A 22,474-nucleotide genomic window follows, 5' to 3' on the forward strand; every position below is an offset into this window, starting at 1 on the left:
CAAATAAATTTAATCTTCAAATAACGGTCTGCTCATGCGTATTCTATTTTCCCTTTTCGAATTTTGCAATTGCATATTCAAATCCAAGCTCTCTGGAATGCAAAACCTCTCAGGGGAAAACTTGTTAGTGGATTAAAGAAGAAGTAAGTTACTGAACTCAGATAACGAATAAAGAAAAGAGTACTGAAGCCACTAAACTGCGCTTGTTGGAACATCGCTATAGAGGATTGTATTAAAATAAAACGAGAGAGTATTGATCTTTTAAGCACTTGGTTGCCACAAAAAATATCATAATATCTCTGTTTGTCGGCCTTCGGCAAGATAGCTGATGTGGTCACCACTGACAAATCGTAAAATTTTTATCAGCTCTCTATTCATGCAACTACCATTACACAGTTGCATATGTCTGGTGAGAAAAACTATCGCAGGATGGCGCCACGGACTGATAATGATCAACTGCTGATCACCCTGTTCTTTCGTACGAACTTACCTGGTTTGACTAAGCTTACGAGACGACACTCACGTTTTCAGGAAATACTGATTTATTCTAAAGAACTTATCAATTCTGTACAATAAGACAAACTCATTTTAAACTAAGCTACATTTCAAATTACAAATCCCTTACCTAGTTCTATCAGTTGTTCGCTGTGAATCTATTTAAGGATTCAGTCTAGAAATGTGTCCGTGCTTGTTAACTAGGAGTTAGTCACGGCGTTTTGAAAAATATATCCTAAAATTTTCAATTTCTTCATTTATAATGGACTGCCATCTTCTTCATCGTCATTCATCTTTGTTCTCTTTGGACTTGTACCCTTAGTTGTTCTTCTTGCTCAAAAAACTAACAACTACGTATATGTAGAAATTCCTTCTTGAACGAAACTTCACGTCGCGAAGGAAGCTACTATAAAGTGACAGGACAAAATGGCTTTGACGCGTTGAACACTGACATGCCGCAAAACGACTCCTGCTTGAAGTACTCACCAAACTGAGTGCAATCGATGGCTATAGGGGCAAGCCGAATGCCACGTTTATGTTTTCTTCAGTCAGAGCAAGCCATACACAGGCCACTTTAGAAACGGAAAACGCATCAGAAACGATTTCAGGCATGAACCATTTCATACATTGTGCACCACGTTTGTCACAAGTTAGGGTTTTTCCGATATTTTATTACTCAGTCATCACTTTGAAGATTCTGGCGAACTAAAACATGAATTCCTCACCTTTGAAAACATGATGCTTGTGGAGATTCAGATATTTTAAGGAACGAAAGCAAAATTAGCCACAGCGCAGAAAACAAAGTAATACAACGTAACACATTGTTTGAATAGGTGCCTTAACTGGACAAGTTACTCGCTAAGTAAACATCAAGTTCAAGGAAGAGGAAACAAAAACATCTGAAGAACATACTGCCAAACACCAAATTAGGGGGAACTTGTCCCTTTTTATCATCCACACTGATTGTAAAGGAGCGAATTAAAAAATGGTGTAAAATACGGTATCCCAGTAGGAAAAAAGCACTTACTTGATCAGTTGGCTGATTTTTTTACGTTAACTAAATTCCAAAAACAAAAAAAATCCACGTTTCTAGACAGCGCTCTCCGTTTCTACGGTCATGCATGTGCCACCCGCATAATGTTATTGACTTGCAAAGGCGATACGTTTAAGTTTTCGAGGTAGTAATGTACTAGCTTACTCCAGAGGTCAGCATTTCGAAGCAAACATTGCAAACTCTCACAGGCTTGGTCAATTCGTACTTTATGATGGGTATCTGTTTGGACGAACATTTGGCACATAAAAGGCGGCCACAGTGGCGACTGAGGAGAAAACGAACGAAGATATAATGTTAAAGAAAATCAAAGGAACAAATGAGCGAAGTTGACATCCTTTGTCGGACATTCTGATAGGCCAGCAGATAATGAGTGTTAGGAGAAAAAGTCGTCTTACATGTTTTTACAACCCTAAAATGAAGACAACTTTGTTATTTATTCATCTTTACATATCGCAAAATCTCAACAAGTTCCAACTTTTTACCAGGTAGATACTTAAGCTCAGTGGGTTAAATCACTACTACACCAACAAAAACAGACACACAAATCAGCAATTAAGGATGGATAGTTTCTACCAAACCGTTATTTAGTGGTTCCTTATTCCAGACTCACCAATGATGTTTTCTAGTTTTGACGGAGAATTTGATTGAACATTCGTGACACACTGGTCCGTCAATCCACTGTGGCTCGGCGTTCAGCATATCTTAAATGTACATCAGTATAAGTTGTCAGAAATGGACGTGCACTTGTGCCGGTGCATTACAGTTAGTGCTCCCTAGACATCACTGAGTATGTGTTTAAGGCCTGCATAGAAGGTAAAAGTCCCTGTCCACAATCCTTGCGACGAGTCTCTTAAAATGTCACACAGAGGCAATGAAACTTAGTCGCCAATGTGGCACCTGAAACTTAACTTTGAAGCCGTGTCATGGGATCCATTCCTTTACTTCAATCAAACTGAAAATTTTTTATTCGAAAGACAACTCGCCGAGAGCAAACTTGATCTTCGCGACCAAATTTTGGGAAAAAAAGGGTTCTTCAAGGTATTAGTCTCAGAAAACAACCACAGTAAGTACAAGTACCAGCCGCACAACTTCCCCTCCCTCATTTGCACTCACCAAGTAACGTATATAGAAGCTTCTTCGTTGGTACTTGCGCATTAAATATCGATACCCCATGTTTGTTAATGGTTGCCAGGCTTCCACCTGCCCTCAGCAGCTCACGACATAATCGAGCCGCGCCATTGGTGTAAGCAAGAAACAACGCTAAAAATAACAAACACAGAATGTTGTCAGCTTCACATACTTACCATTGAGTAATTTAGTATTATCAACTGAGTTGATAACGTAAATCAGCCACCGTAAAGAGTTTTGAAGATGACGTTAGTCCTTCGTCAATCACTCTGACAATGGGCTAACGTTGGGAACGTCAGCTTTTAAACTCTTTACGGTGACCAATTTATGTTATCAACTCAGTTGATAACACTAAATTACCCTGTAACATTATTCCACCGATGCAGCACCACAGTTTCTTTAAAAACTTACCCCCTATCTACCTATCATTGAGTCTGACAAAGATTGAATTAATATATTGACTGGTTTGACAGACCTGGTAAGCAAAAGTTTTGGTTTACGAATAATATTGGGCAGAAAAACGGTTCTAATAAAATTCCAAAATGATCTCTACTAAATTTCAGTGGCGTGGAGATCGAGTTGTAAATTCGAATTTTAGAGGTTTTGGTGGAGGGAGGAAAATCAGAGAACGGGTAAAAAAACCCAACAAGGAGTGGTGTGAATCATCAAGAAACTCAAACCACATGTGACCACAGGTTCGGGACTCTCATCGCATCGCGGTGACAGCGGTGGGAGGTGAGTTCTCTGATCACCTGATCACCATCTCTGCTTCCCTTTATTGCACGTTCTAAACAACTAACATAGCGAGAAAACTACAAAAAATGTAATCAAACCTTAGAACCAATAATACACCCATCGAGTTACAGACACGTTACACTGATAACTGATGACCCTTACCTATATTTTCATCCGCGTCCAGAGCATTAATGGGATAGTCTGGCATTGATTGGCGGAAAAGCTCAAATATGGCCACTGCGTTATCTTTGGCGTACTGCGCTAAAATGTGCAATGGGTTCTGGCCACTAGATATACACATAAAAAACAGGCGAAGAAACAACGAATTAGGACTCATTTTCCCATAAATCGATGACATTATTCAATAGAGAGCATTTCTCCATACAATTGATTCATATAAAAGAAGTTAATGATACACACACTTACCACCAAAACCCGTCGGTTAATAAATTAATTAGTTCACTTTGACCCGTGCTTATTGGTAGTTGCAATTAAAAAGGTTTCTTTTAAAACGACATTCTATTCTGATAGCTTCTGCACATCCTACCTATGAATGCATATCGAGTGAAAATCACCATAGGACACCCAAACAAAGCGGATACTCACCGAGCATTGTAAGCTTCTGCATTGATGGATGACTCAGTGAGTAACACACGTACAGCTTCCACGTGACCACACTGTACCGCTACATGTAAAGCTAGAACATATCAAACAAGTGAACCAGATCGTTAATATATGGAGTTCAAGTTTCCTCCCAAAGTCTTTTGACCAAATTTTACATTTTTGAAGAAAGTAAATCACACAATAGTGCAGAGAATTGTTTAAATGTATGGGAAAACAAACGATATTCAACAACCAATGACAAACGGCAGAATGTGTCGGTGACAGTAACAGTACACAAAGTACCAGTGGGGGAGACTAATTGCTATTCATATAGAGCAGACGAACAAATCCATTTCGGTAAGAGTCATGGCCTACAAACTTAGTCTCCTAACCAATCGGCCTAGCTACATCCTTCCTTCCACAACAACTGAAATACCGTTAACGTTAGCTATTCATGTGGCTAACACCAGAACAGAACTCTTTTTAATAGTTTTAAAACAGACACAGCCCGATTAGGATCTTTAAAATGAAGATAAAAATAAGGACGATACCATTATTTCCTTTCTCGTCCGTAGCATCTGGATCAACACCGTTTTCTAACAGAACACTGATAATGGAAGCACGGTTATTTGCAGCGGCAATGTGCAATCCTGTTTGACGATGTTTGTCCACATCATTAACTCTGCTACCGGCAAGAAGCTGCGAATTAGAAAAGAAAAAGACGAGGAATCTCAAATCCTACTCTATGAAGTCCTACAAGTAGGTTGGAAGATCTAGTCCCCTGAATGAACGCATAATTTCTTTGTTTATGATTAAAAACAGCTGCATTTTTTGCTGCATAACGAACGATGTATGCCTGCATTCAGTTAAAAAAACTGCATATCAAGGGAGCAAAGGGGAGTTCATTTCGGAACTCATATAAAAATGGAGGCAATCGCCTTTTTGATGTTTTTCTACCCTGATAGACGACAACCAAATGGTTTCGTTAGGCTAGAATTTCGTAGGTTGTAAAACGATGACGCGAATACCGTTAAACTATTCTTTATGAGCAATAAACTACAAAAAGAGCAGCAAACTCCTACCAAGTGTCTAACAATTATTTCCGACCCCGCGCTGACAGCCAAGTGCAACGGTGTTCTGTGGGAGGAGTCCTGGATTCTAGAGTTGACATTAGCCGACACACCGATCAGAAACAACACAGTCTCCACGTCGACATTCTGAATGGCTAAGTGCAAGAAGTTGCGTCCCTTGGAGTCGAACTGGAAATATTAACAAACCTTACTTGTGATATGAAGGAGATAACCGTTGTGCTTAAAATCGAAGCTTAAATTAATCTGGTTGCTAACATTCGAATTTTTAAGTCTTTAGGGTTATCCTCTCTTCCAACAGAGGCATATTGAGCTTGATGTAACGAAAAATGGTAGTGCTTAACATGAAAGGCTGTGGTATTTGCGGGGACATTTAATAACCAAAATCACTCCCAAGCTGTGATTTTCAATTCTCTCTTTCAACCGCGACATAACTCCAGAAATTAAATCGAGAGAACTAGATGTTATATCATCCCAACATCCTCTAGCTAATAAGCTTGTATCCCTGTCACCTGTTTTCTTTAATAAGGTGTTCATGTCAAAAAACGAACTGATCCTTAAACTTGAACTAAATGTATCGATTGGGATATTGTTAGGATAAGTCAGAAGTTTCTTGCAACTGGGGATTTTTTTTATTGGCATTCATGGCTTCTGTGTCGCGTGAAAGACCAGGTATTTGACGTAATGACTGAAATAAATATAAAAACTCAAGAGTTTGCTCTGTAAGCAACTATTTTGTAAATTTTTGCTTGACGTAATGACTAAAAAACATTAAAAAAGATAGTTGCTATAGTTTTTTCCTATGATTTTTAGAAAGCTTTCTAAGACCATGTTTAAGCATTTCTCTCTCACCTGTTCAGCGGCACCTGGTTCTCGTGCCAGTATCGCTCCTGCAGCCTCATGATCACGTGTCCTTAGGGCAACAGCAAATGGCGTTTGTCCTGATCGGTCAGTGACGTTCATATTAAGTTCTGGATGACTGAGCAGTAACCTGGTAACGATGGGATGTTTGCTGGTGATGGCGATATGGATCGGACTGCGACTCTCTGAATCCTATAATAACCAGTCGTATATATTACGTACGTTTATCGCAAGATTTTTCTCTTAAATGAAAAATAAACTATTACCTTGTTCGAGATATATAGAACGTCTTTGTGCAGGAAGTCTTAAGTGTAAAGCTTCACTCTTTAGGTACCAAGAGTGACCAAGAGAGAATGTCTCTTTACCGTATCAACACAATATCGAGTAGACAAGGGACGAAAATATAGAAATATATCAATTAGGGGATTATCAGTTGATCCAATACCAAATTCTCTGAACTAACATCATAAGAATTGTACGGCAGACAGTAAGCACATGGCTCTTCCTTTTATCTGAACTTACGACTCGTTACGCAGTGTGTGGAAATAATATAGAATAATCATCCGGCGATGCATGGATTTTTCTTTATTTCTGATCTGAGGGGAAGCAGTTATTCTCTCTATTTTACGATGAAACAAAGTAAGAAATTGTACTAAAATAAAACTTAACGCGTCAACAAATATTAATCAGTAAAATAGCCTTTTGGTTTTTTTTGTATACTTTTTTTCTCTGTTGCACATACATAAGCTAACCAATTTACAAAAAATACAAAAAGAGAAAAACTGTTTGTCAAGAGCGTGGAATCAAAGCTAAAAAAAAAATTTCTTCGTCATTTACCTCATTGTAATCATACGATTCCTGTAGAACAAAGTATTTTTTTGGTCCAACAAACCTTGCTATTAACGTTGACTTTATGCTCCACTAATGTTTGTACCACGTTATCCAAACCAGCCTCACAAGCCAAGTGAAGAGGCGACATTCCATCCCAGGCTTCTATACCACCCTCACCGTCAGGACCAGGTCGTCGAGGACTGGAAAATATAAAGTCACTGAGATTAGCAAAGACTTGATGTAAAGAGTTAACTATCACTACCTACACATCCTTCTTTTTTAATTTTAAAATCATATTTCTGCCTAGAAATATATATTAAATCTAAAGATAAATGTCTATTTATCTGAGCAACTGCACACCTTACCCTCTCGTAACCCAACATTAACCTTAACTTAATATCAGTTCAGTTCATAATATCAGGGTCAGGGGAGGGGTAAGTGCGCCGTTGTTCAGAAACTCACATTGATCCAAATCTTGTTAGAAGCACTTTATTAGAAATACCAAGCAAGTATAGTAAGTGTTATCGGTACAATAAGAATCTAGCTGTTGTAAGTACTTCTAGCACTATAGTAAGCCCTGTTGATGTATTGTATGAAACTCGTTGATTACGTATGAAAAAGGAAAAAGGAAAGGAAAAATTAAAAATCTAATAAGCCCTCTACACCCTAACATCAGTATGGATATTCTCCGAACTGTTCTCTACATATTTCCTTGGTCGCCGACAAGGAAAATTTGTTTAACAATGAAGAGGTTCTTTAGTTGTCGATCATGTTCTTTATACTAATGACCTTAATGTTTGATTTAGGGATGATATTGTAAGGAGAAATTAGACGCTAGTCACTCCAGTGTTATAGAGTTAAGTAAATCATAGAGACGATAATAGTAAGTGTATCGTATGTAACGTTCTTGACTGCATAGCTTTTATTTTCAATTTTGCATTCGTGTGGTGACACCATTTTAAAAAGTGATGCTATCATTGTTAGTGTTTGTTTTTTGTTTTTTTTTTGGGTGGGGGGTATTGTAATGGTTGCCTTTTTTTTTCATTCAATAGTACTAAAGTTATCATCGTTACTCATGATAGTAATTGTTTAAAAACAAGCAAGCATTGCAAATAAAGTAAGATCTGTACAAAAAGAAAAGGAAGAGAAAATCAGTCGCTAGCATCCAACTTCAACCTTAATTATTTACCTGTTGATATCACAGCCGCTTCTAATAAGGAAACATGCGGATGGTTCGTCTCGGTCATCGATGGCACGATGAAGAAGTGATTGGGTACAACCATTACGGCCCAGATTCCAAGCGTCGGTGTCGCAGCCATACAATACCTAGTGGCGCAATCATTGAAGACAGTCAGTTTGCATTGTCTCTCAATAAAACTCTCATATTAAAAGAACATGCACAGTCTGCTAAATACAGATAATTTAAACAAAGTTTAGCCGTTGTTTAACAAAACCAAACAATCCCCAATTTAGCTGGACCTTTTATCTGAACATTTATATTACTGAACAGTTTGGAGAGGGCCGAAAGCTAACAAAGGAAAGACATTAAATTAATCAACCCTTATATATAGAAAGCCCGATGAAGCCCACAGATTGTGTAAAACTGTGGTTTGGGTCAGACTTCGTTTAAATAAGCGATCCAGTAAGCTCGAAGGTCTTTGCCACGCGTTGAAAGGCTTTGGAAGGTTCCATTGTACTATTAGAAAGTACTATTAGAGTTCCGTGACGATCTTCAACTATTTATATTGGAACAAAAAACTTAGCGATCACAAGTAACATAAAGAGATCGTACGCCTTTCCAGCTCCAGTTGTGCTAACCACTTAGTGAGTAAAGAACGACTGGCATAAAGTTGTCTTCAGGAAATCCCTTTCAGCATGAGTATTATACTTACAAGTGTAGACGCGATATCTTGCTGTCCACTCTTAAGCGCCACCCATAGAGGACAATTGTTCTTTTCATCGCAGCTGTTTAAATCAGCACCCTTCTTACATAGAGCGTCTACTACCGGCTGCAAATGGCACTGGATGGCTAACTGAAGAGCTGTCTTATTCTCCTTCGTCCTAAACACAGCAAGACAATAAGTGAAAAGCTAAAGGTAATCGAATTGAGCAGATGATACAAGGAGGTAATAATATGCATGAAAAAATTACACGCGTCTAATTGGAAACGAGTGCATTTTTCATGTAACACAAGTGCAAATTACAAATGGCGCGTGCGCGTTGCCAAAAGTTCGTCCGTCTTAACTCCCTGTACTGCGTTTTCATGTATATTATTAACAGGTAACAACATGAATTCTCGTGCAATTTGCTGTAAATAAGCACTTGTAAATTTTTCAAAGACTACAAATTGCACTCGCCCTACAGGCTTGTGCAAATTGTTGCCTTTGAGAAATTCACTCTGGCTTATTAACACCAATTTGCACTCGAAACCATGTTGTTAACTATACATAATTCACTAAAAGTTAATAGGCAAATCAGTAGAAGCATGTTCTTATTCATGGAATAATGGAATTAATGTCCACTTCGAGATGCATGTCATTATACTGCTCGGAGTAGCTACTATTATTTCGGTTTCACCGAAAGGTTTTTCAATGGGGTGCACAAGCTGTATCATAAATCGATTTAACTGAAAAGGTTTACCGATCAAAACACGCTGTAATTTTACCAATCTGCATATAAGTAACGTTGACAGTCACGGGGGTGTAAGTTACCCAGCTTGTCATGTCACGCCATTATACAGTGTGTCGTAGTGGGACATTCATGTGCAAAGTCTATCAGAGCAAAACAAGTTATCTTACTTGTTATTAATGTCAGCCCCGTGCTCTAATAGAAACAAAGCACTAGCGTTATCTCCCTTCCTCACAGCCTTATGCAGCAGAGTCAGACCTTTGGTGGTCTGGACCTCAATACTGGCACCAGCCTCCAGCAGCCTACTGGCTACCGACATCTGACCTGTACACAGAGCTAACTCCAGGGGAGTCTGATCCTCACTGTCTGACAAGTTAAAATCCGGTACAATGGGAAGACGGCCACCTCTGCCTAAACTGCCTGCAACGCGCGAAGATGAATAAAGTTGGTCCGTGAAATGAGATTTATGGGCGAAAACTTAAGCCACAAGGTAACCTTTTCGATCTCTTCAAAGTTTCCAAGAAAGAAACATGTCACATTAAAGTGTTGCCGTAGTAATTGACAAAGGCAAATAAAAGACGATTGCAAGTAAATGAACGACAGTACACTGACGACTTCGGCGCTCGTCTGCCGTAGTTTAGCGAACTGAGCCCCTTGCATAGCAAGTCAGAGAACACACCAGTTGCACTCCAATGAAAAGATAACTCAGTTGCTCTCTTTCTAAGGAACTAATGAGATGGCCGAGAGGAAGATTATAGGATATTGATCCACACTCAAGATCTTCAACGTTGGGGATTTCCGTAAATTCAGATAAATCAGAAAATGGCTCACGCTTAACCTCTTCCCGCTCCTCTATAAAAATTTTCTTTCACTAAAACTTAACAACAACCAACCTTGAAAGTCAAGAAAACAATTTACAACATCTTCATGTTTTTCAGCCACAGCAACGTGCAATGGAGTCCTTCCGTGACAGTCTATTATGACAGCTTGCAGGTAAGGATCCTGGTACAACTGGAAGTCATCTACCAGCTTGTCGATCATTTCTTCTGTTGGAGTCTGAGCTGCGTTAGAGTCAGCGGCTGCTACGTCTGTGCTGGCTGCACTAGGAGAGGGATCTGGTACCGGGGTAGTTTCTGACAAAATAAAGTATTAAACAAGATGAAAAATAAGTAAGCCCGTTAAATGAGCACAAGACAAGCACAGCACAAGAGTGAAGAGTTTGTGAAGGAGGAGATTATTCTTCACTTTATAATATTGAAGTTTGTGTATTATAAATTGTGTAACTAAATTCAACTAAATTTGTATCAAACAGGTTCTATTAGACACAACAAGAGGAATTATCATTGAGACAGACAGTGAAATATATCAAATTCAACCGTAGGAAGTAAAAGATATTTCTTTATAAACCGGAGCTGCCGATGGAAATCAAGTAGTTGTACGCTAAGATACTGAGCTGCATAAGCCGAGAAAATCTACGCGAACGCGAGAGCGAAAAGTCTTTCGCTCCACACTGTTATCAACTGCAAAAGACGACCTGCTTGTCGTACCTTCAGAAGGCTCCTCAAAAGGATTACCACCGTAAGACAGGGCGGAGGCAGCCGCTGATGCGGCTCTGATATCGTCCAGAAAAGGATTGGTTGCATCCTCAGACCCGAATGAGAACTGATCACTTTCATCAAAAGGATTTGTGCTGTGTCCCAGATCCTGCTCGAAAGAGTTCAACTTGTTTGCCGATATGGAAGGTACAGCTGGTACAGATTTTAATTGTGATGATGGTAGCTTATGTGATTTCTTCTGCCGCTCAGCTTCTTTCGCTTTCTCGGCAGCTTTCGCTGTTTCCATTTCCACAAATTTCTCTCTGGCCTTTTGTCTGGCTTGTTTTTTAGCTGTCTCTCTCGCTCGAGCTCTTTCTGTAGCTTTGACTTTCATTTCTTCCGTTTCTGTGGTTTGAGCGTTCGGGTTTGCTCCGCTATAGAAAAAATTAAAAGTTTCATGGTTGTTTTGAAGAGATTGAATTGTGATGTGAACAGAGCTGGCGATTGTCCGTGATTTCTTATTCACACGTTCTAAGGTTTGTGTTTTAAAAATAGAAGTGACACATGATTACCAAACACACCGGGATACTGTCTGTATATCAGGTTATTCGTGTGGCTTTCACTCACTCAAGCTCCTAACAGCTAATAGTATTTTCTTCCAATTTATGAGATTGATTGGGGTTGGTCAGTGTTATCCAGTGTTATGCTGGATAATGTAAGTATCTGCACGGATTATCATATATAGTTTGAAAAGACGATCAGATATCTGCCGGCGCATAAAAATACGCTGTTTGAACAAAACTACGGTAAACACTTAGACACAACAGAAAAAAAAACCAAATCAGCACACAAAACACAGGAAAGGGTTTGACCTGCTGGAATGACCAGCTAATGGAAACAAGAGATGAGTGTCAAGCCTTGAGAAATGATGCCAACAGCTCGGCGTTTAAGCCTAATAACATTCAACAGTAAATATATGCGTTAAACGAAAAAGTCGCAGGAAGCAGCCACTCCGAGATTAAAGGTCACCCCGTCTCTTACAGCGCCGTAATTCACCAAAGTTTTAACAAGTGCTCAGTGCAACGACTAATGATTCGTTTCACTTACTTGTTAAGAAGTTCAGACACGAGTTTGGCCAAGCCCTTCCTTGCCGCGACGTGAAGAGGCATCTCGCCATGTTTGTTGGTGTGGTTTGCTTGAGCTCCGTGCGACGCTAAAAACAAACCAGCCTCTTCACGGCCAGAAGCAGCCGCCATATGAAGTAATGAGTCGCCTTAAAAACCAATCAAACAAAATAACTCAATGAGTATACCGCAAAGTCCTGCTGGAGACTAATAGACACCGGAAGTTTGAGATATCCGAGGTACAATAACGATCAGTAGGGAGACGAAAAATAAGCGGGCAAGCCAGGGTGAGAAAGAGCAAGAAGGGAGGGGTGCGGGGATAACAAAGTCATTCAAGAAGAAGATTACTTTGTTCATAACAATCGCACAAGGAGGAAGAAGAAAACTGGACCGCATTCGACCCTAAAATATAAACCTAAAAAAATTTTTCCTTGAACTCACAGTTCTGTCTGATTTGGGTACGAGCCTGACGATTTTAGTCACGAACACTTTGGTAGAGGTAGTGTTCTGCATGTTAACCTTGCTTGCGTACGAAAACTGCGCGTTGCCATAACTATCAAATCTGGATTGATGCAAACTGTGCCATGAGCAACTAGGATCACAAATCAGTCAACAATCTTCTTCTATACCATCAGTTACTCGAAGGAAAAAAAGCAATCACGTTGTATGACCCAAATAATTTACATTTTATTCAAGTCGTGGGCGTCACCAAAGTTTCCCGCATTGGAGAGCAAAAATCCTTTATTTTTAACACCACAAGGTGTTTGCCGTGAAATATTCCGGTATCAAGAAGGCAGCTCACCTGTAATATTGTTGATGGCATCTGCACTAGCTCCATGTTTTACAAGCTTAGCTGCCAAACTGTCTTCGTCCATTGGATCCACTTGCGTGTCACGTGACAATGCCAGCCACAATGGGACACGCCCTTCATTGTCACGCAGCTCCAGATTGAGTCTACCAATCAGAACAGACACAGAAACGCCAATTAACCAATGGGGAAATTGTAGAAAACGCATGAGCAGGAAATGTTTGAACTGGTGGACATGGATTTGCATTTGAGAGAACATGTGGCTAAAAAGGAGAACTACTTCTCTCGTTCGCTGTGTAATCAGATCCTTGGAAAATTCTGCATAGCACTGGGTTATAAGGGAGAAGAAAACCTGAAAAATTGCATTTACGGGGACATACCAATCATGAAAACAATAGTTGAAAAGGCTTCGAGTCATTCCGAAACGCAACCGCTCATTTCACAAACACATGTTATTTTTTCACCCACAAATCTATCATCAAACGTTGACTGCCTGGTCCTCGCTTGCTTTGTGATGTTAACGGTTGAATTTCTTTTTCCCCAAGTGAGTGCACTTATGAAAAAGTCCCGACCCCTGATGTTAAACTATTTTAAACTGTATATAGAACAGTAGAAGCTATGGCTTTGTTTAGCCTTTCCCTCCTAAGATCTTGAAGCTCGTTTTCCTAGCGGACGGTCATGAGTTTCTTAGTTGACTCCTCCTGAGGATATGTCACATATACAAGACATACCCTATTGGAAAGTTTTCCAATCCTCACTACCTTTCTGCTTAACAGTGCATAAAAATCAAAGGAAGATCGACTCAGAATAAATATTAAATTAAAAATTAGTTGATTACTGGAAGCACGTGTAATTTCCACGCATAACACGCGCTTGACGCGCGTGGGGGTTCTGCAGCATAAGGAAGAAAGAGATCTACATACTTGGCCTTTTGAAGTAGAATGCTAAGAACAGCATCATTCTGAGCCTCTATAGCTCTGTGTAGTGAAGTCCTGAAATGTAAATAGACCTAAAGATCAGTCAATGATATACAAACCAAATACCAGTGATGGAAAAAAAAAACTAGAATGTACAACTGGGCTTCGGGACAAACCTGCACCAATCCACACTCCCCTCTGACAAACCTCTTAGAAGAGATTTTCAAACAAACCAAATTCACGTTTTTCAAGAAAGCCTTTAATTAGATTTTGTTTTAAAGTTGATTTGAATATGTATGCTTACAAAAGAACGTGCTTGTAACAGAAATGTTGTTCACCAACCTTCCTGCACTGTCCTGGGCATCAACATTTGCAGAATTCTCCAAAAGCAAGGATGCAATCCTTGCCATTCCCTGAGCTGATGTCATTGATGTTGAATTGGTTGCTCCTACAGGAGTTGAAGAAGCTGACCAAGGTCTGAAGTACAACCACAACAAGTACAATGAAAAAACATGAACTTTTTCCTACTACTATATGTCAAATTATGCCTCAGTTTAATTCAAGTTTTCACTAACATGTTCAGCAACAGGAAGAGGACCTCTCCCACTTCTTAATGTTCCATTCCTATCTTACACTCTATTCCCACATGATGGCAACATTGCCAGAATGTCTGTAAACAGGATTTCTCATCCTGGCCACAATCCACAAGCTTTTAACTGACACCAATTAGTATTTTGTTCATTGTAATTCTCAAGAAAAAAGTGAAATGTTCCCTTACTTGTAAGAAGCAGTCAGATGTAATGGGGTCACATGTTCACTGTGTGTTGCAGCACTGACTCTTGCTCCATTCTTGATCAAAAACGTTGCAGAAAATTCATCACCTTGGTTTATGGCCTTGTGTAACAAACACTGCCCGTTGATATCTGCCATGTTCACATCACAGCCATGACCAACAAGAGTCCTAGCAATGCTTTCCTGTTTCTCTGTGAGTGCAATGTGAAGAGGAACTTGACCACTAGACGGTTCCAGCTCATTCAGTTTACCAGGTAACTACAAAATCCACAAAAAACATTGAATGAATTATGCACCATGTTAGTGCAGTGTGTATGCAGATAACTTCTAGAGGATGGAGAAAACCTGAAGTTAGCAAGACAGATTCTGATTAAAGGGGTCAAGAGAGTAAGCCAAAAAGGGCTCTGTCTCTGATGCATTCTTGCACAAGTCACCAAAGTCTTGTGTTACTTCTCAGGAGTATAAATGGGTACCAATATGTTGAGAGGGAAACCAGGCTGCTGGGGAATACCACCTTATCAATTAAGGCTTTCAACATATGAAACAATAAATTAGAAAAAATTCTTAATTTAGGAGCTGGCAAGTTCTTGTGAGCTTGCCACCAAGGGGTCACAACAGTGAAAATATTTGGGTCTGCTGATACATCTTCAAGAATTTTGAGAAAACTGTTCTGATGTGAAGGCACCTCAAGAACATATTAATCTGCCCTGCTTCTTTTCTTACCTGAACTGCTAATTTTTTTTTCTAACATACTGATTACCTGTGGGTTAAACTCAATCAGGAACAGAAAGACAACATCTTCCCTGTGATGCCTAACTGCCAGGTGAAGAGGAAAGCCAGACTTTGACTTGAACATTTCATACAATAATGGTGCACTCATGCTGCTGAAATCCTCTGTCTTAAGGTCATGCTGAAATTACAACAAAACAAATAGACCATTTGTAAAGTCACTTACTCTCCAGACAATGTTTAAGAAGTGCAAATGTTTAAGAAAACCAACCCAGTGATTAGAGATAATTTCTGCACAATACTTCTGCAATTCTTTAGCACCAATATCTTCAGCAGTCTGGTAAAACTTTATACAGTTTGAAACTGACACTGAAGACATTAACATTTTCTCACACCTGGCAAGAAGAGAAAACAAAAAATGTCAGTAAATAAACTGCATTGGAGTTTGGACACCTTGTTACTGGCTTTCAAAAAGGATTTTTGTATAAAATTGCTTTACTAGGACAAGCCACACTTGACCTTCACTTTATGCAGGAAGAAAGTGACAGGGAAAATGAGTTTACTTCTTACAAAAGAGAGAGTACAAGTAAGTAATGATGAAGAAGAGTCATTTTGATTTACTACAGCTTTCTCCTTAAAATGTAATACCATCTTGATTAAAAATGAAACACTATAAAAGTGAAAACTGTTACTGAAATGATACTAAATCATGTTCCCAATGAAATGAAATTTAAAAATTAACCCTTATATTCTCCAACCCAAAAATTATAAATATCTCTCTTGAGTGTAACAATTTCTAGTGTCAAGGGTATCCCTTTAAATAACTTAACAAAAATTAACCTTTTCAACTGACTTATATTTACAGTTCAGCTACATTGTAGAAAATTATCAGATCATTTCTTTTTCCATCTACCAGTACCTTTCCTTTAATTCTTTAAGTCTATACTTCGTTGCTGCTTTAACCAGCTCAATGAGAAATGCTTCATCATGGGGGATTTCTGCCTTATCAGTGTACACCCATTTCATTAATGTCAAACCAACTGCTGAGCTGATATCTGAAATCGTAATCAATAAATAAACATATAACTTGCATAGATGAAGTAATAAATACAAAAAGTTTAATATGAAATTTTCCCCAGAAGAATTTGTTTAAAGAGTTTTATTTCTTAACCTTTTTACCCCCAAGATCCAAACATCAATTCTCTAAACTGACTGGTATTCATTTCTCACAATATTAGCCATGAAAATTTGTTTTATAATCAAAATGGCATTCTCGTTTGATAATTTTCTCCTTTCTTTGGTCCATGATGGTAAAAATTGACTTGAAATTGGAAGGAGAAATTCCTCTTTGGTCAATTTTGGGAGTGAAAGAGTTAACCCTTGAACTCCCTTAATATCTTCACATTATCTAGCAAGTAGGTTGTGAGAATACTCAAACTTATCAGGATCCTCACATTATCTAGCAAATAGGTTATGAGAATACTCAAACTTATCAGGATCCTCACATTATCTAGCAAATAGGTTATGAGAATACTCAAACTTATCAGGATCCTCACATTGTATCTGGCAAATAGGTTGTGAGAATACTCAAACTTATCAGGATCCTTGCATTATATCTAACAAATAGGTTGTGAGAATACTCAAACTTATCAGGATCCTTGCATTATATCTGGCAAATAGGTTGTGAGAATACTCAAACTTATCAGGATCCTTGCATTATATCTAACAAATAGGTTGTGAGAATACTCAAACTTATCAGGATCCTTGCATTATATCTAACAAATAGGTTATGAGAATACTCAAACTTATCAGGATCCTTGCATTATATCTAACAAATAGGTTGTGAGAATACTCAAACTTATCAGGATCCTTGCATTATATCTGGCAAATAGGTTGTGAGAATACTCAAACTTATCAGGATCCTTGCATTATATCTGGCAAATAGGTTGTGAGAATACTCAAACTTATCAGGATCCTCACATTGTATCTGGCAAATAGGTTATGAGAATATTCCAACTTATCAGGCAGAAGTTGTTATCTTGCTCTATCACCAAATTCATATGGCTAATTTACAAGGAAATTAAAATCAAGATCTTGGGAGTTAAAGGGTTCCAAACAGTGACTCTTCTTAAGGATCTGTTGTGCTCAAGTACTACTCATCATTTACCCTTTTTCACAATCTATTTTCTTCCCAAACAATGACATAATCCTGTCTTTGATTTTTTTTTGTACCATAAGTACTTGGAAATTGACTCATGGTATAGCCAATTAGATTTGATATTGGACTGGTCATAAATACTTTCTGTGCCAAGCAAAATGCTACAGACTCTCACTGTTTGTTTTAATAGCATCGGTTGATACCAGTAAAATGTGTCAGTGTGACATAAATGCAAGGGGCAGGGGCTTAACTGTTACCAGCTAGCATTCTGTCCAAGAAAAAAAACAATACTTTCATTCATTAAAGTTAAAAAAAATAATAAATTGGCAAAAAATATAGCAATGCATTCAAAGTAATATCCTCTGATCAAAGCCCATCCTTAAGGATACAACAGAGAGATGTCTGGAGTTTTAGAAAAAAGCACTCCATGATTAAGTTACCTGCTAATTCAAGTTGATTAATTTCATTCAGATCTCTGTTGCTCCAGTGATCCCCACGTGCTGCTAATACAAACTTGTGGGCTTTTATCTTCTGATCCGCAAAACACACTGTTATATCACTGTTTGCAAATAGTAAAATAACATTCATTTCTAACTAGTTTACATCATAACTTAGTGTAAACCCAACTTTTACAACCCTGAGAGCCCAGGGATAGTGAAAAATGTTTTGGATAGGAGAGTTCAAAGGTAAATTACCAATGTTGCAGTCTAAGTTCAGCTAAAAGAATATTCACAAAATGCTGCACTCAAATGACAAGGTTCCAGTGTGGAGAGAAATCATGCAAGCACACAGGTAATGGCTGACAAAATTTGTTATGTCCAGTTGCTGTTATAGGAAGGGGAGGTGGGGTGAGACACTGGAAACAGTATACACTCACAGAATCTCTCTTTGCCTTCAGCATATTGACAAGAACAAGCACATTCTTAGAACAAGTAAACATTCAAAGTATGTCATACAACAGCAGTAGCTTATTATTGGGCTTTTAAAGCTCATTCTTTCAGAACCAATTAACACCTGTTCTGGTTGAATGGAAGTAAAGACCATAGGCCATACCTGTACAAGTCTTTATCAAATAGTTCTGCAACAGTTTTCAACAGCCTGCTAACAAATGTGTTCTCATGTTCTCCACTCTGTCCTGAAGTGGCTACTGCTACACTGTACTTCTGCTCCAGCTCAATATGTTTGTTTTGAAGCTTGACATACTCTTGACGTAACAAGCTCAGGTGCCTTTCCAGCTTGGCAACCTGACCTGTACTCAATTAAAACACAGAATAATTGATCAAATTTTAAAGAGTGAAAGGAAGAAGGCAAAAAAATGCCATAAAAAAAAAGAGGAAGTATATAAGTTCACATTTAGGCAAAATGAAAGGTCAGCTTAAAATCTATTTTCTCAAACCATACTTAACTATGCTTTCTTTTTCTCGAATAGTTGTATTCATCATCATAAACTCACAAACCAAAAGGAGGAGAGGTCGCTCTTTCGTATTTCAATATTAGTTTTAATAGTGTGCAGCCAAAATGAGTGGTTAATTAAAGTATTTAAACAAGAAGGCAACGTTTCACCCTGGATAATTGATTTTCTCAGTTACTCAAAAGCAATTGAAAATAGAAGATGAAACAGAACACAAGATCATCACCCCTACAGTGAAGAAAATTAATTCCTATTCGTAAGTATAGGTCCAGTTGCAAATGCAATGCACAATCACCGGTTAAAACTGATAAACATGACTAGTCCCAGTCTCGATTTCTTCAACTGTTTCGCTCAAAAAATACAATGTTTTCTTTATCTATGACGCTTACTGAAATGTAACAAGTGGGAAGGACTGGTAATCGATCGACATATATCAAATCAGAGAAAACGAACTATGCCAAAGCACGTTGAATGACATGGCATTGTTTTCTCCAGTGTTCCGGTTATTCAGTGCTTTAAATTATACTTTGAGAACTAGAATATTTATCCAAACTTATTTTAATACAAATGATTATAAAGCTGCACAAAAGATACAAATGTAGACAAAACTCCATATGAATTTCAACTCACCTTCCTCCGCCATCTTGAGCTATATTGGCATTAACCCTGGCCCATTGGGTTTGACGAAGATGATTACTAGCGGGGTGGGGTGGTGTCGGAACTAAAGCTATTGAATATGTTTGAATTAGGAGTGCAGTGTAAGCAGGGTAAAGATCACTTTAAAAGTATTCGGTTGTATTCCCTACAGCATCTGTTATTTATTATTATTTTGTAATAAATATGAATAAGAAACATTTTGAAATTTTACCACCACTTATAATACTTGTTCACTAGACTAGGGGAGGGAAGAAAAAGAGCATATGGAAAACTTCAGCTTTAAACTCCTAACTCTTTCCCCTTGCATCAACTGCTCTCCCACTTAGTATTTATACAATGATAAAAGACTGTGCCTGTTAAATCACAGTAACCCCACCCTTAAACATATACTTCCCTCTTCCTGCTTTTGCAGTGTTCTAATGAGAAAAGTTGGACCAAACCCCTCTGAACTTAAACTGTCAGGACACAAAAATCTGATAAAAGCCTATGCTCACCCCACGGGGTCCCCTCATGTTACCTAAAACATGGCATAGTTCAGTCAAACATGCACATATTTGTCCATGTTCAAGGCACAATAAAACTAGCCCTAGCATTAATCAAAGTCATATGAATCACATTAAAATTTAATTTTGCCTCTGGTACCTGTAATTTTTTATTCAAAGAACACAGCTAAAAGTAGAAAATTAATCTTCTTCACTTACACATTCTACTTTCTTACAATCACTAGGCTTCATGACTGATTGCCCCCCCCTACTAAAATATATGGTGCTCTGCACCCTTAATATGTATTATACTTTCAGCCCTTCAAAAATAGCACAGATTGCTGAAACAGGGAGCTAGAGGGTTAACAAGATAACAAGTTCACAATGTATGGAAATGTACTAACATTGATACTCAAAAAAAATTAAATTTGAGCATAACCTTCTAAAATTATTCTATCATCAAGCTTAGTCAAAGTTAAATAGGTAGAGAATATTATCTCAAAGGAAGTATAAGATCCAAGACTCAAAGAACCCGACTGAAACGAAATTGCTTTTTAAAAGATATTTACTCATTGTCATTAAAGTAGTAATTTCCTTTACAATGAATATCTCAATTAAGTGTAGTTACAAAAATTGGTAAGAACATATTTTTATGGATTATTTGGTAGCACTGAGCTTTCATAAATTCTATCTTACTCTAGGTATAATGCCACCTTTTTCTTTAAAAAAATATCAATATTCATCTCTGTGAAAATTTTCCTCACAGTAATGGGAAAGTTTGTTCAAGGACAAGAATGTCTTATTGACAAAAAAATGCAATCACCAGGATTCAAATGTGTATCTCTAGAAATTTCATATTGGTTCAACTTTATCTTTCTGGATTATGATTTTTTATTACAATCTCTTCTTAATTTGAGTGTTATCCAACCATAATGCTTATTACTAAGATATTGACTTTTCATCTTCATTGCTGCACTGGTGGTCTGACATTATCTTGTCCCCATAATTCCTTACATTTCACCCAGATTGATGCACTGTAATGTTCATGCAGAAATTTGAAGACACTTCCATGCTCTGGATGATAACCTGTATCATCTACTTGATTTCCAGATCTAGGCAGGGATCTAGATTTTTCCCTTTCCAAACTTTCTTTAGTTTCAATATTGTGATACATGGTGCCAATATTATTTCTCCTACGTTCAGATTTGGGTCTCTGTTGTCGGGACAATTCTTCACGTTTAACCCTTCTAATCAAATCAGAGTCATCTCTACTTCTGGAGGGCATATTTCCTGACAATCTACATAACAAATCATCATTGTGCATATCCTCTAGGCGCTCCAGGTCTGAATAGCTTAATGGCATCAGCTGAGTGGAGTGTTTATGGAATGAATAAAAGCCCTCGTCAAGTGCAAACTCATTCTGAATTGGAATCTGATCATCATCATCGTCATCAAGATTGATCAGATTACCAACTATTGATCCGGATCTATTGACAATAGCATCACCAGAGATGTCACTGCGGCCAATTTCTGAAGAAGAAACAGGAACATCCAGCTTCTTTTTAAGTTTAATATCATCCAGCCCATCTCTGTACTCAACACCAAGCTTTTCTTTCCCAATCGAACTAGGAATCTCAAAAGTTGGATCAGCGTTCGACCTTTGTCCTTCAGTATTTACCACAGTAAGGCCTGAGGCTCTGGAAATATTTGAACCGTCACTTGAGCTCGAACTAACTAGGTCATCCGAAGTTAATTTTGCTAACGTGCTTTCAAAGGACTCTACCATCATTCTCAAGTACTCATAATTCGAATGAGTGATCGCTCTCATCCAAGATTCCATTTCTTTCGGTGTATCAGCACCAAGAATATAAGTCCTGGACCCATCTCCGCCAAAAGTTATCTGAAATGCGTATGGTTCTCCACTTTCTGCTAACTCAACGTGACAATTATCCAACACAATCACTCCGATGGGCTCTTTGTCAGATCTCTTCTCAAAATAATACAAAAGATTTCCCTTTAAAATAAACCAACGTCGCTGATATCCTCGATTTACTTCGCCCTTCTTATTGAGAAAGCCTTCTTTGTCGATTGGAGCTGAGGAAGTAGAAAACTCAGCAACACAACGTTCGTTTAACCTCATAGTGATACGCAATATCTTTTGCTAGTTCACCAAAATAAACGTCTAAGACATTATCCTCAAGACCGAATGGGCATGGCCATAAATTGGCGAATAAGACTCCTAAGAACTACATATGCCTTCAAGGAAATACAGTCAACTTTGGGCGCCATCTTCTTTTTTTCTTTTTGTGGTCACGTGATATATAAAACATAGAGGGGGATTGGGTTCAGAGACTTTCATCGCAACGCTGGAAGGTGCTTGAGCGGTCGTGACGAGTTGTGTGACGTAGTATGAGGATTGACACTGCTAATTTGATAGG

General features: G+C 38.3%; 2 protein-coding genes across 2 annotated transcripts; both read right to left on the minus strand.

The window, feature by feature from the left end:
- Nucleotides 1-533: 533 nt before the first annotated feature.
- On the minus strand, nt 534-19,576 carry LOC131799547 (rabankyrin-5). The gene is made up of 25 exons (XM_059117265.2): nt 19,528-19,576; nt 18,540-18,735; nt 17,927-18,045; nt 16,248-16,383; nt 15,600-15,723; nt 15,360-15,509; nt 14,586-14,857; nt 14,150-14,284; nt 13,814-13,882; nt 12,885-13,036; nt 12,066-12,231; nt 10,971-11,392; nt 10,317-10,556; nt 9,594-9,843; nt 8,688-8,856; nt 7,985-8,121; nt 6,857-6,995; nt 5,956-6,156; nt 5,098-5,274; nt 4,567-4,714; nt 4,019-4,109; nt 3,575-3,699; nt 2,663-2,809; nt 2,160-2,250; nt 534-1,814 (listed from the first exon to the last, which is right to left on the minus strand). Exons 1-25 carry the CDS (start codon nt 19,538-19,540, stop codon nt 1,685-1,687), a joined length of 3,999 nt encoding a protein of 1,332 aa, XP_058973248.2. The 5' UTR covers nt 19,541-19,576; the 3' UTR covers nt 534-1,684.
- Nucleotides 19,577-20,176: 600 nt separating this feature from the next.
- Nucleotides 20,177-22,329, minus strand: LOC131799548 (uncharacterized). The gene has a single exon (XM_059117266.2). It carries the CDS (start codon nt 22,174-22,176, stop codon nt 21,001-21,003), a length of 1,176 nt encoding a protein of 391 aa, XP_058973249.1. The 5' UTR covers nt 22,177-22,329; the 3' UTR covers nt 20,177-21,000.
- Between the last annotated feature and the right edge of the window lie 145 nt (nt 22,330-22,474).

The sequence above is a fragment of the Pocillopora verrucosa genome, chromosome 2 (genome assembly GCF_036669915.1).
Source record: "Pocillopora verrucosa isolate sample1 chromosome 2, ASM3666991v2, whole genome shotgun sequence".
Taxonomy (NCBI): Eukaryota; Metazoa; Cnidaria; class Anthozoa; order Scleractinia; family Pocilloporidae; genus Pocillopora; species Pocillopora verrucosa.